The 12,337-nt window shown below is 41.1% G+C and overlaps 1 protein-coding gene and 1 long non-coding RNA gene across 3 annotated transcripts in view; one reads left to right on the forward strand and one right to left on the reverse strand.

Moving 5' to 3' along the window:
- alk (ALK receptor tyrosine kinase) overlaps window positions 1-12,337 on the reverse strand; it is a 385,940-nt gene that overhangs the window by 5,915 nt on the left and 367,688 nt on the right. For both annotated transcript variants that reach the window (XM_061062375.1, XM_061062374.1), the window contains exons 20-25: window positions 11,263-11,449; window positions 10,372-10,462; window positions 9,382-9,446; window positions 9,154-9,283; window positions 8,858-8,955; window positions 5,225-5,317 (exon numbers count right to left, since the gene is read on the reverse strand). In XM_061062375.1, the coding sequence (XP_060918358.1) occupies window positions 5,225-5,317; window positions 8,858-8,955; window positions 9,154-9,283; window positions 9,382-9,446; window positions 10,372-10,462; window positions 11,263-11,449 (664 nt within the window). The remainder of the gene's footprint in view (window positions 1-5,224; window positions 5,318-8,857; window positions 8,956-9,153; window positions 9,284-9,381; window positions 9,447-10,371; window positions 10,463-11,262; window positions 11,450-12,337) is intronic.
- Window positions 3-9,240, forward strand: LOC132992846 (uncharacterized). Its single transcript, XR_009676388.1, has 3 exons — window positions 3-5,287; window positions 8,884-8,983; window positions 9,105-9,240. It is a non-coding gene; the product is annotated as an uncharacterized LOC132992846 (long non-coding RNA).

Raw genomic sequence — 12,337 nt, forward strand, 5'->3', positions numbered from 1 at the left:
ACACACGCTGCTTAGAAGAGTAAAACACCAGATTGTACCTTTGAGGATAATTATAACAGTACTGGTGTTTGTTTTCCTGCTAATATTACAATAAGGGCAGAGTTGTTTCATGAAAAACCAGCATTTATTGTTAAATACAATCACCATGGCAACAGCATCATCTTTTAAAAGCATAGGGTAAAAAGAGAAAGTCCAACATCCAGCAATTTATTCAGTGTTTGAAAGCGGCCGTATCAGCTCTCTGATAGGGGCATTTTTTCACCATGCCCCGTCAGATGCATTTTATTTAAAGCCGTCCTGCGCCTGCTGTTAGTATAGAAATGATCTGACTTTTGCTCTGCCTGATTGTCGGGGTTAATAGAAGAATCCCGAGCTGGTTTATCTTGTACTTGCGAGGCACACAGCAATGACACAGGCATGAACTGGGGTTTCTGTTCCTTCCTTTGCCTCGATCATGGCGTCCATACAGAAAACAGACACACATCAAGATCTGAGTCAAGTGTGGTCAGCTGTGTTTTGGCTGAGAAAAAGCAGCATTTGGCTCTGTTTGCTGTTACAGCTGAGTATTTCTAGTTTCCCCTCGAGTGATTCTGACAGAAAAATGAAAATATTTCTTTAAGCAGTGATTTGTAAACCTGGCTTCATAATAAATATATTTAGGACCGTAATAGCCCGAAGATAGTCTTGTGACTGGAAGGTTGCCAATTCAAGTCCTTGGGTCCTTGGATGAAAACAGCAGTAACACTCTTTTCTTCACCTCCTCTATATTAAAGTAAGTGAAGCACAGACTGCTCTGCTGCTGTTTGGCTGCACAGGAGGAGACTGTAATTACAGTGAGCAGCTCCCAGGTGTGAGTGTGAAGCAGGATGAGAAAAGAGCATCGTGCTCAGTTGGTGTTCCATGGACGAATAAAAGCTCAAAAGAAAATAGCTGGTGGTGCAGTGGTTAGTGCGTGTGTCCCATGTATGGAGGCTGTAGTCTTCCGAGCGGGCGGCCCAGGTTCAAATCCGACCTGTAGCTCCATTTTCGTTCCCCACTCTCTCTCTCCCATGTCTGACTCTATCCACTGTTCTTACTCTCAAATAAAGGCACAAAATGCCCCAAAATAAAAGCTAGAAGAAAATAGAAGTAAGAAAAAAACAAAATAAACATCACAAACAAATAATAAAAAGACAATAACAGTCTGGATACAATATGGGACAAGAAGGAAAAAAAAGATGAAGGCAGCCTGAACTCAGATACGGCATCCACAGCAGGTGAGAGAAGAAGAATAACAAAAAGCTTAGAAGACCAATTATGCTCATCTCCTGCTCTATATTTTTATTCTCAGATTCCAGTGGAGCAGCTTTGCACAATTACCATCACAATATTTTTAATGGGCCAAATATGCAGCCTCTCAGGTCGTACTTTTTCTTGTCAGATTTGCCCTACTGTGCTGTGATTGGTTAATATTGGCGGTCTCAAAGTTTTTGCACTCAGGGTGTTTCTTCCAGGAAAAGAGATTGCTGTTTGTGCCCTGTGCAGAAGTCCATGTTGACTCATTGATTTGGCCCAATCATTGAACTTATCCTAAAACCAAACCAAGAAAAGTTGGTGACAAACTTTGTGTTTCTCACAGTTTTTATCACTTTGTTAGGTTAATGAAGATTACTTGATTAATGCTAACAGATAAGGTCATAGGACAATTAGTTTTAAATGAACGACAGTCCCTTGATACTGGTGTTTTTTGTTTGTTTGTTTTTGTTTGTTATTGCCTTGTGTGTTATCTTGAATATTTTCAAATCTGTTTTTCTGATGGATTCCAAAGTCTGTCAATAAAGATGATGATGATGATGATGATGATGATGATAGGAAGTCCTGAGCGGGTGAACTGGAGCATCACTGCACCAAGAAATCTACAGCTAGCTGAAGTCAGTTTGCTGCAGACATGTCTTTATATAGTCATTTCAACAAAAAGTAAAAGTCTCTCTTGTGTAATATTTGCTTGAATTGAAATGCAGAAGTGAAGGTTAAAAGAAGAAGAGAACATTGTTTTCCTCAGTATCGACTCTCTTCATTTAGCTGAACTACAGCAGAGTGTCTTCAGGGCAGCAGAGATAGATATATATGATATGCTGTCAGATAATATTGCTTCAAGCATAATATATACTTAGCTAACTATTGGCATAAGAAGTTAGCCTCCAAGCAAATTACACATAATCAATGATGCAGAAAAAGCAATCACTAGTGGAGTTTGTTTGCTTGACAGATTAGCTTAGAGCAATTGCAGAGTAGTCACAGGTCCACGCCCAACACCTTTATCCATCACTCACAGTAACATGATCAATTCTCTTTCCCTTTTTTAAGTCTACTAATAATAGACTAAATGGCTCTGCTATCATCTGTGCAGGCCCTCTTTTCCTGTATCACTCTAATTTTCCAGACTACCCTAAAAAGAAAATAGTTAGTGAAGAAGACTCACATCAAAAGATGCAATTAGATCAAACAGTTCTGGCTTTGGGCACTCAGTGAATCCGGTGTTTTTTGCCCTAAAAAAGCTGATTTTAGTGATAAATAGTTCACACAAATCAGGCTGCCGAAAATCTCCTAGGATTTATTTACTGTCGTCGCTTTTTCTGACCCTGGAAGTGAAATAAAGCTTTAAAAAGAAGAGCCAGCACATGAAACTTTGGCACATTGCTATTCAGTCTGTTATCTGCCCATCACAAAATGCTGAAATATTTGGAAAGGATTGAGGGATGGTGAAATGTAGAGCATAAGACTGATAATCCCCTTATCAGTGGATCGACCTCTTCTTCTTTAGCTCGGGCTTTCTGGACATATTTATTACCACAGTGAACAGCAGCAGCACAGGCTGAAAGCTGAGCTGCAGATTAAGGAGGCTTAAATACAGTCCCAGGAAATCTATAGCACAAATAGGTGTTTTATGTGTGTGTGTTTCTTCAGAGTGCAGAAAGGGGGGGGGGGGGGGAGCTGGCAGATAGTGAAGTATTAAAGGCAACAGTAAACAGACTGTATTGAATGGAGACAGATAATAGAACACAACGTGAAGCCTGATACTTGTGTGTGTTTATCGAATAAAACGCCTTTGTTGTGCCTTCACTGTGAGTGTTTCTGCACGTGTGTGCACCACACTGACATGAACACTACCTACAGCTACACTGCCCATCATTGTTGAGAGTTCCCATGAGGACGTGGTCATTCAAGGTAAAATATTTATTCTGCTCAGAAGGCACAGCAAATGCTTCCTCACAGTTTATGACAGACTGGAAGCAATTGTTTGCTCAGTTTTTATTTACCGCAGTTTGTGTGTGAGACAGAAAGTCCATGGAAACCCTCATGTAAGCACTCCTGTGGCTCCCCTCCCATAGTATAAAAAGCTAACATTAAGCCATGCCCTGGTCCCTCATTGTGACACCCCTCCCCTGTGAGCATCTAAAGGACTCCCATGTCAGTAAAAAACACACCAGCTGCATTAAGCAACCGTCCCTCCATCAAAAAAACAAACAATGATAATAAAAAAAAACCCTGAACTGGGCTCCAGGCTGAGGAGATAAAAACAAAATCACATGGAGACACCTGAAAAACTGACATCAGCAATTAAATCAAGCGCTCGTAACACGTATTCCCGGGGGTGTTGTGCAACAATCTCTCCCGTATGTTCTCACAGTGACTTTGCTCTTGTGATGACTCTGAAAGCGCTGCGTTAAGAGAGCTGGATGTTGTGACACATGCTCTAATTTCTCACCAGATGAAAGGCTTAGTAGATTTCCCTTGCTGGATTGTGTCTTCATTTAAGCGGTGTCATGTGAAATGGTGGTAGCCATATTAAAAAAACTTTGAGCTGAGAATAATGAGGGTCTTTTGGGGCCACTGATGAGCTGAGGTAGATTAGAAGAAGGCCACAGTACGGCAGTAGGTGAAGAGTAAAAAACACTTTCACATGAGAGTGAATATTTTCCAGTTTTCTACAAATTCTACAATTCACTTATCAGACGCTTTTATCCAAAGCGACGTACATCAGAGAGTAAGTACAACACAAGCAAGGATCTAGAAAAAAGGGAACAATGTCAGTAAGAGCAAACGATCAGCTTTGAGTCTGATTGGACACACAGGTGCTGACAGGAAGTGACCAGAGGTAAAGCACAACATTGAGGGCAGTTCTTGAGAGCTCTAATCAGTATAGAAACCATCTTATAAGTCGTCGTTATCAAACAAAAACCATCGTCACAACCATCATCATCATCAATAATATGGAGACCATCATCATTAAGTTAGTAGGTATTCATGAAAGAGCTGGGTCTTTAGCTTTTTCTTAAAGGTGCAGAGAGACTCTGCAGATCACATGGAGTTTGGAAGTTCATTCATGCGACAGAGGAGAAGAGTCTAGTCAGAGTTTTAAAAGTGTTTCTGATAAATACATGGACTTACAATCACATGGAAGGAAGAACTCTTCAGTAAAGAGTTAGAACACTTTAACAGCATTATGAATATTATATGTCCATTTAAACATAGCTGGCATAAAACATTGTGTTTTTGAATCATCAGGGGGTCATTGTTCACTTGATATTTCAACATTATTTATTTTTGAAATGTATAATGGAGCTCAGCTTAAGTTCAGACAGGAAGACTGGCTTATATTCTTTCACAAATTCATTCATCCTTTCACTTCAACCTAAACTACTTCCTCTGTCTACCTGCTCTGGTGATCAGCTCATAATGGGCGTTTATTATTTAAGTAATTAACCAACCAGATTTGGGCACAACCTCTCTCAACCAATCATCCTGCTGCAGCAAAATGCTAAAACAGTTCTCTCTCTTCCACAGTCATCCTGTCATTTCAGGGCAAGCGCTGCAACCCACCACTGCCCCAGTCACCTCCATTCCAGCTCAGCAGAGTCCAGATTCAGGCTCAGCACAGCCTCCATTCCTCTTCACCACCACCAGTGTCTAGACTCCATAGGGGGGTATCCTATCCTGCTGTCGGCCTCATTACCCCTCAGAGTACATGAAGTCGTCACGATGGAGTCTAATCCCCCAAAGACTTTGTACATTCAAATCTAAATTGTTGCACATTTATTGTTAAATAAATAATTGTTCATTCTCAATTAAGTCTCTCCTGATTGAACTGGTCTTGCAGAACCAGATCTCTTGATTTGGGGTCCAGCTCAGGGGGTCCTGCCTGCTGTCCTACATCAATCAGTGATATGTGCTGGAATCTTACCTGTAAATGTCTCTGGCCATCCCAAAATCTCCAATCTTTGCCATGCGGCCCGATCCTTTGCAGGTTAGTAGGCAATTTCGAGCTGCAATGTCCCTAAAAGTAGAAAATACAAAAACACGGTCAGTCAGGTCACTGCATGTGCATACAGTAATCAGTCCAATAGAGAAATGTCAGTTTAAAAAAGAAAAAAAGGTTTGGTGGCCAAGCTTTAGGTTATTTTAAATGTGAGGTGTAAACTGTCTATAGAGTAAGACTTCCTGAACATTGACATTCACACAGCTTGGCTCACATTGTGTCTCCTCTCTGGTATAACTTTTTCATATATTTGCATGTATAAGAGAGTTCTGTGGAAGAAACACCTACAGATGCTCCCCCCTTGGATCTGAAGTTCAGTGTAACTATCAAGTTGCCCTGGGCAAGCTGGTATAGTTTCCTAAAGAGCCTTTATAGCTCTGCCCACATGGTGCATCCACAGGAAAGATTGAAATGTTCTGCTGTATATGCAGGAAGAGGAAATTCATACAATTCATATTTGCACTGTACGGGGGTCGTTGAGTCTTTGAGAAAATACAGTAGTGCACACAGTGAGCTCTGCTACTGTCTGGGGAAAAAGAACTAGAGCCTACACTCAACCCATATCCTGCTCCCCGGGCATTGAACTTTCTGAACATCTTAAGAAGTGATGTTTGGTAGCACACTGCTCCTCTTCAGACCAAAGGCAAGTGGTGCACGAGGGCCAATAAATACCCAGAATTCAACATCAAAATAACATCATGTGACACTGTGCTCAAAGTGGATCATGAGACAGAGGAGGGCTGCAAATGGAAAACAAGCAGAGCACTGAGCTCTGTTATTGTGTGGATAGGAACACAAGAGTTTGGATGTTTTGCCTCTGATTTACTTGAATATGAAATGACACAATGAGGATAAAGTAATAATTCAGACTGATTCAAAGTGAGAGCTTTTTAAGACAGGAACTATTCTATGCATGGTTGCTCCACTTTGACGTGCCAAAAGTGTTTGGAACTGTTCAACCCGTAATACTATAGCAGACTGCAAGTTTGATATTTAATTATTTAGCATGAATAAAGAACAACATTGTGTCTCTGGCATCCATTTGCTTTTCTGTTTATCTCTAAAAAGATCAGTTTTTCTTACTTTGCTTGAGTCCGAGTCTGACCAAAGCTAGGGAAGTCAGTGAACTAAGATATCAACATGGCTGCAGAGAATATCCTCGATTGTGGAACTTCTTATAGTAGTGAAACAATCAATACATTTAGGTGCATCTCAGCTGCTTCAGGAAAACACAAATATTTTCTATCATTGCACGACTACAATCAGCATGTGGGAGTTCACTCATAACAAAGGCCTTTCTCATGAGGTGCAGAAGCTAAACTCAAGTAGTCCTTGTTTAATGGCTCGGAAGAATTCATGCAAATGGTTTGTTTGTGCTCGTAGGCAAGGACGAGCCTTGAAAGGCAGCAGGAGGTGTCACAGACTGCTCACTGAGAGCTTCAGGGAAGGACACGGTGCTATTGTACATGCAGCACAGCGATGAGAGCAGCCTGTTATTTAAACAATGGTAACTGGCTGCAGACTGTAGACCTTTATTTACTGTCCTTTTTAACAGCAGTTTAAAGAGCCATTTCACTGCAGCACTCAGAGAACAATCTGTGTGTTATTAGTCTTTTTTAGCACCCGAGGTTGTATTCAACTACCTGACTCTCCTCAGCTCAGAGTATCCTTTCAGGAGGTAACAATGTGATTACAATGACTGCTGTATAATGAAGGAGCTTGAAGGGGGATTCTGCTTTCTTTAACACATCTTTCTAAACTGATTTTGTTATCTGATAGTGTTTCAACACCTATAGTTTGTGTTAACAGAACTGAGCTCCCTAAATATCTAAACGGAAACATACAACAAGGTTGGAGTCGCTCCAGGAGACACTTTACCTAGCAGATTCCCAACATAATCATTTAATGCAAATACAACTTATTAAAGTTCATCCGATATCTACTGCTTGTTTTGCCACTTAATTGCTCAAAGTGTTCTGTTCTGTTACTTTGAAAATAAGAATCACTACAGAAATAGAGCTCGTTGTCAAGGCAAGGTCATTTTTATTAACCAGCAACACCATTTTAGTTTCTTTAATACCACCAGACTCAATTTAACAATCCAGCATTGCTGAGTGACTTGAAGTCGAGGGTCAGCTGGTATCCACATAACGGAAACTAGCTGGTTGAAGCAACCTTGAACCAGAACTAGAATCCATTTGCAAGGAAAAAACAAGTGTTCTGTGGTGAATATGTTGAGAGCAAATATAACTGCTGTGTTACTGTAGAGATGCATTCTGTTTTCAGTGTTTTAATTACAATCTGAGAATCTCAGTGGATCATCCCAGCACTTAATGGATGTTCTTTGTTAGGTGTGTTGTCCCAAATGATTCTGTTTTAAGTTGTTTCAAACCTGCCCGGCTTAAACAATCAACTGCAGCAATTCCTCAACTTTTTACCTTTTAATAACCAAGACGTCATAACAAATAGGGCACGGGTTTAAAATACTGAAAGGCTGCTTTAAGAGAAAAAAAAACTGCTGGATAAATGGGATAAATACCATAACAGAAAAAACAAAAAGACACAAACAGAAGCCAGTGAGTTTTTCTCAGGAAGCATTAACCCTGTAATATAAAGTGTTTGGGAACACAATGACTTATCATGCAGTCCTGTAATCCCCGAGGAAAAGCAGCTTTTTGTTTCTGAGCAGCTGCTTTTCCTTCAACCTACCTCATCTACTACCCTTTACTAAACCCTGAGTAAACATACCTCCATAAAAAAATGAAATTAACCTCAAGGACAGTGTTGGGGTGAATTCTAATACAGAAGTGAAGGCTGTGTAGAAGCTCACGATTCAGCGGAGAAGAGGCGGCCATTAGGTGGATTGATGGGGCTTTACTGTGCCACGTTGGAGCAAACAAGGTTTAATAGGCCTCGTTTGTCATTGACCAATATCCAGGAAGTCAAAGAGACTGGAATGAAGGGGGAGGATGGCTGCACATCAATTGTCTTGATTTGATTGCAGGAGCAGTTCTTGACCCATTTTGACATGTAACCTCCTTGACATCTATGAAGGCGAGAAAGATTTTAAAATTCTTTATTAACATCTCCTGGTTCACCAGGCTGTGAATATGGATGTGTAGGGGGCACTCTGTTTACTTGTGCCTTGGATACAGACCGTAAAAAGGCAAGCCGGCTTCCCCATCTGCCTGCTCTCACGCTAAACCCATCACTTGTCCTTTCTGCTATCATAGGGAAGGCAGAAGGCATGCAGAGTCCATATGTTACGCTTGGACGGATGCAGGCAGCTCATAATAGTGGCTAGAAGTCAGCAGATGAATGTGGGGAAGTCTGTGGATTTTCTGATGCTCTTTTGCTTACCATATGTTTGTGCATATCCACATGGACTCTGCATTGTTTACACAGTGTTTTTCTCTCTGGTCTGGTTAGGTAGGAGGAATAAAAAGCTACAGAAAACAATATATGCTTTTCATACTCCTGCCCTGTATTTGTTGATTCTAACACACTTGTTGTTTTGGCACTTATGTTTGATAAATGTATGGCCATCTGTTGAAGTACCTGTGTATAAACTGGTTCTCCTCCAGGTACTGGCAGCCCTTAGCGATGTCTCTGGCCACGTTGAGAAGGTCCACCATGCTCAGGCTGGACGGGTGCTCCTGATCACACACAGCACAAGTGAGAAAGGTGTGAATATAATAGGCAGATTCAAACACATTGTGGTTGTTAAGAAAACATGGGTACATATGTGAAGATCTGACTGATCTAACTTCATGATTCTTTTTGTTTTCAATCCCTGGGCTCAAAGAGAAGAACAGTGTGCATTGGAGTGAGCGTAACACAGCAGTATGTCTCACCAGCCGGGGTCTGGTCTCCCTCAGGAAAGTCTTCAAGTCTCCACCGGTCATCAGCTCCAGCAGGATGAACCGTGGCATGGCCTGCAGACTGACTCCGATACAACGCACAATGTTCTGGTGGCTGAACTTACTGCAGGGACGGAAACACAGCAGGGAGAGAAGGGTATCAGGAATTGCTTTTGTTGCCACTGAGAAGCAGAGTGTTGATAATGGGTAAGTGGCTATTACCTGATGATTAGAGCCTCCATGAGGAAGTCCAGCTCGTCTTGTTCAGAGCAAACCTCAGGGAGGGTCTATTGGGGAAAAAAAGAGAACATAATTCAGAGATTTTTGAACATGTTTTATGGTTTTGTATTGTTATAGAGCCGGGTTGAATCTAGACATAGTGGGAACAAAGAGGCGTTCAAATATTTGTATTTCTTAGTAGTTGATCCTGACTGTGATGACCTGGGTGATCATGTTACATGTTCAACATTATCAAAGCTCATTCAAGAAATATCTTGTAGATTACAGCACATTTAGGTATAGTGATTTGATCTGACTTAAAGTACAGAGTTACCCTCATGGCTCGCTGACGACGGGAAAAGTTTGAATATTTTTGGCAGACCCAAAAAAATGAATTTATCTGTGACATAAATCTGTGATGCAAAATCAAACCATGAGAATTGTGATTTGTAGCACTCCTGTCATTTAGCTTTTAATTCCATGGCAAAGCACTTCTGTTTGTATAGAACATGTTATTTAATTCTTTAAATTGGGAAACAATCAAATCATTACAATAAAACAGTGAAAAATAAAGTTAAATAGTGGATAATGGTTCAGTAATAAGAAGTGTTTCATGTTATTTTTTGGGACTATTTTTGCATTTATAAGACAGGACAGCTGAAGAGGGACAGGAAACGTTGACTGGAGAGATTGGGGGACGACATGCAGCTAAGTGCTGAGGTTGGACTCGAACCCACAGCAGCTGCGACGAGGACCATAGCCTCTGTACACGGGATGCGCAAGACAACCGCCAGGCTATCGGTCCTCCCATGTTCAACTAAGTTATTTCAAGTAAAATTAAGTAAAAAATATAGAAGACTTTTTTATTCTTCAACTCCATGATTTATCACCAGAACATTTTTTATTAGTACAAAAGTTGATGAAACGTTTAGAAGCTCCTGGTATGTTTCACTTAGAATCTGACCTTCCCTCAGAGTCCAGCTGGGAGCTCACCTTGACAGCCACATGCAGCGGACTCGGTTCACCCGGTATCCCCACAGCCAGACCCTCATAGACCTCACCGAAAGCACCATGACCCAGACCCCTGGAGACACACCAACACATTCATTATTCATAATCTCATTTATATTTTAGACATTAAAGCAGAAACTTTCAAACAAGGGGGCGTACAAGAGAAATGTTTAAGTTCAGTTTTAAAAACTGAGGACATTAGCAGGAGCCAAGAGTTAGACATGGCATAACTATAACTGTCCCCACAACGATCTCCCGTGGAGTAAACAATGGTTGTTTGCCAAAGATTCAGTTCACAGAGGTCAACAAACACTCAGAGCTGTATTACTCAAACAGTGCCACACAAATAAAGTTAATATCAGGAGCACTTTCTGTGTAAGGTCCTGCAGCAGTGTGATCTTTAACACCAAACCAACTTTTACATTTTCCCCCTTGCAGCTCTTTCACTTGATTCACAACCTGCTGAAATCTAGATGGGTCCACCAGAACTATTCCTCACAAAGATTCAGAAGCAGAATGATAAACTGGGTGACTATAAACACATGAAAGATGCATTAGAAATTTAAAGGAGCCCTTCAAAAATAATTTCTCAGCTTGCTGGGATCGCTACACTTTAATATTTCAGGCTTTATTTAAACTGCTAATTCTCTCACCATTCTGTATTTATGTTACCACCTGATTGAAATAGTTTGTATTAATGGGTTTTCATCACATTTATTGTTAACCGCACAATTTGTCAAGTTTATTGATCCTGTTATTCTTGACTCAATAATTCGACCACAGATGTAGAAATGTGTTTTCAACACATGTTGGATTATGTCTTTTTAATGACTCATATAAGAGTGTTGGACCTTTTTATCTCGCCTCTGTTACCTAGTGAGGGAGATGTTACGCCGTGGCACTTCCTTCAGGTCGTTGACCGATGCCGTCTTTCCAGCGAAGCAATAGTTGGGGTTGTAGTCGGTCATGATGGTGGAGGCTCGCAGCTTACTGAGCTTACAGTCTGGACTCTGCAGCTCCAGCTGAATAGACTGCAGCTCTGTGTGTTTGCGCCTGTACACTGGTTAGAGGAAATGAAAGAAAAGGAATTGTGTTACACAAGCGAGATACGACAAATTAAAAAAAATAATAAACAAAAACCTTGATCCCATCTTCTTGTAGAAATGTATAGCTGGCAGCCAAAGCTTTACAGTTATCATGTTAATCTCTGAAGACCTTTTGCTCGTTTAGCATCATTTTATATAAAAGCTAACTCCTTTGTGTCTGTGAAATGTTGATTCTTCTTTTTCTTATACCAGATTTGTCTATGAAATATTCAAATAGGTCAAGGTTTAGTTTGAAGCCCACACTGTAAGAAAATGTCTTCATCACATATACCGCACAAGTAGAAAAAAACACAACAACAAGAAGATCTAGGAAAACTCACACCTTCCTTCATTTTGCAAACACTTTATGTAGAACATCTTTTTGTATGTAGATACGTTGTTTTCACACACACACCACAAAACCACAGTGTTGATAGAGCTGGTAGCCTGGACCAGGACTGAGAACACATTAGTCTCAGGAAGAATTGTATGTGTGTATGCTTATGTGTGTGTTGGGGAGTTATTTATTTACCAAGTGCTGCCTAATGTACGAGGGCCGTCAGCCGCGGGCCGAGCAGCCATCCATCATTAGCGCATTTCATTCATCACAGCTGCAGTCCCACACCTCCTCAGCTCCCGCCTGGGCTACTGCTGTGTGTGTGTGTGTGTGTGTGTGTGTGTGTGTGTGAGAGAGAGTCTGGATGTGTGTGTTTGTCCACGAGCGTGAGAGTGAGCGTGGGCGTGTGTGTGGAGGAGATGATGGCTCAATAAGAGAATCTGTCTGGCTGTAAGAGCCTGAGAGCAGACGGATCACTTCCCGATCTGACAACAAGCTGCTGAGGGCTGTCTGAGAGGGACCAGGC

This window comes from Labrus mixtus, chromosome 18 (genome assembly GCF_963584025.1).
Source record: "Labrus mixtus chromosome 18, fLabMix1.1, whole genome shotgun sequence".
Lineage (NCBI taxonomy): Eukaryota > Metazoa > Chordata > Actinopteri > Labriformes > Labridae > Labrus > Labrus mixtus.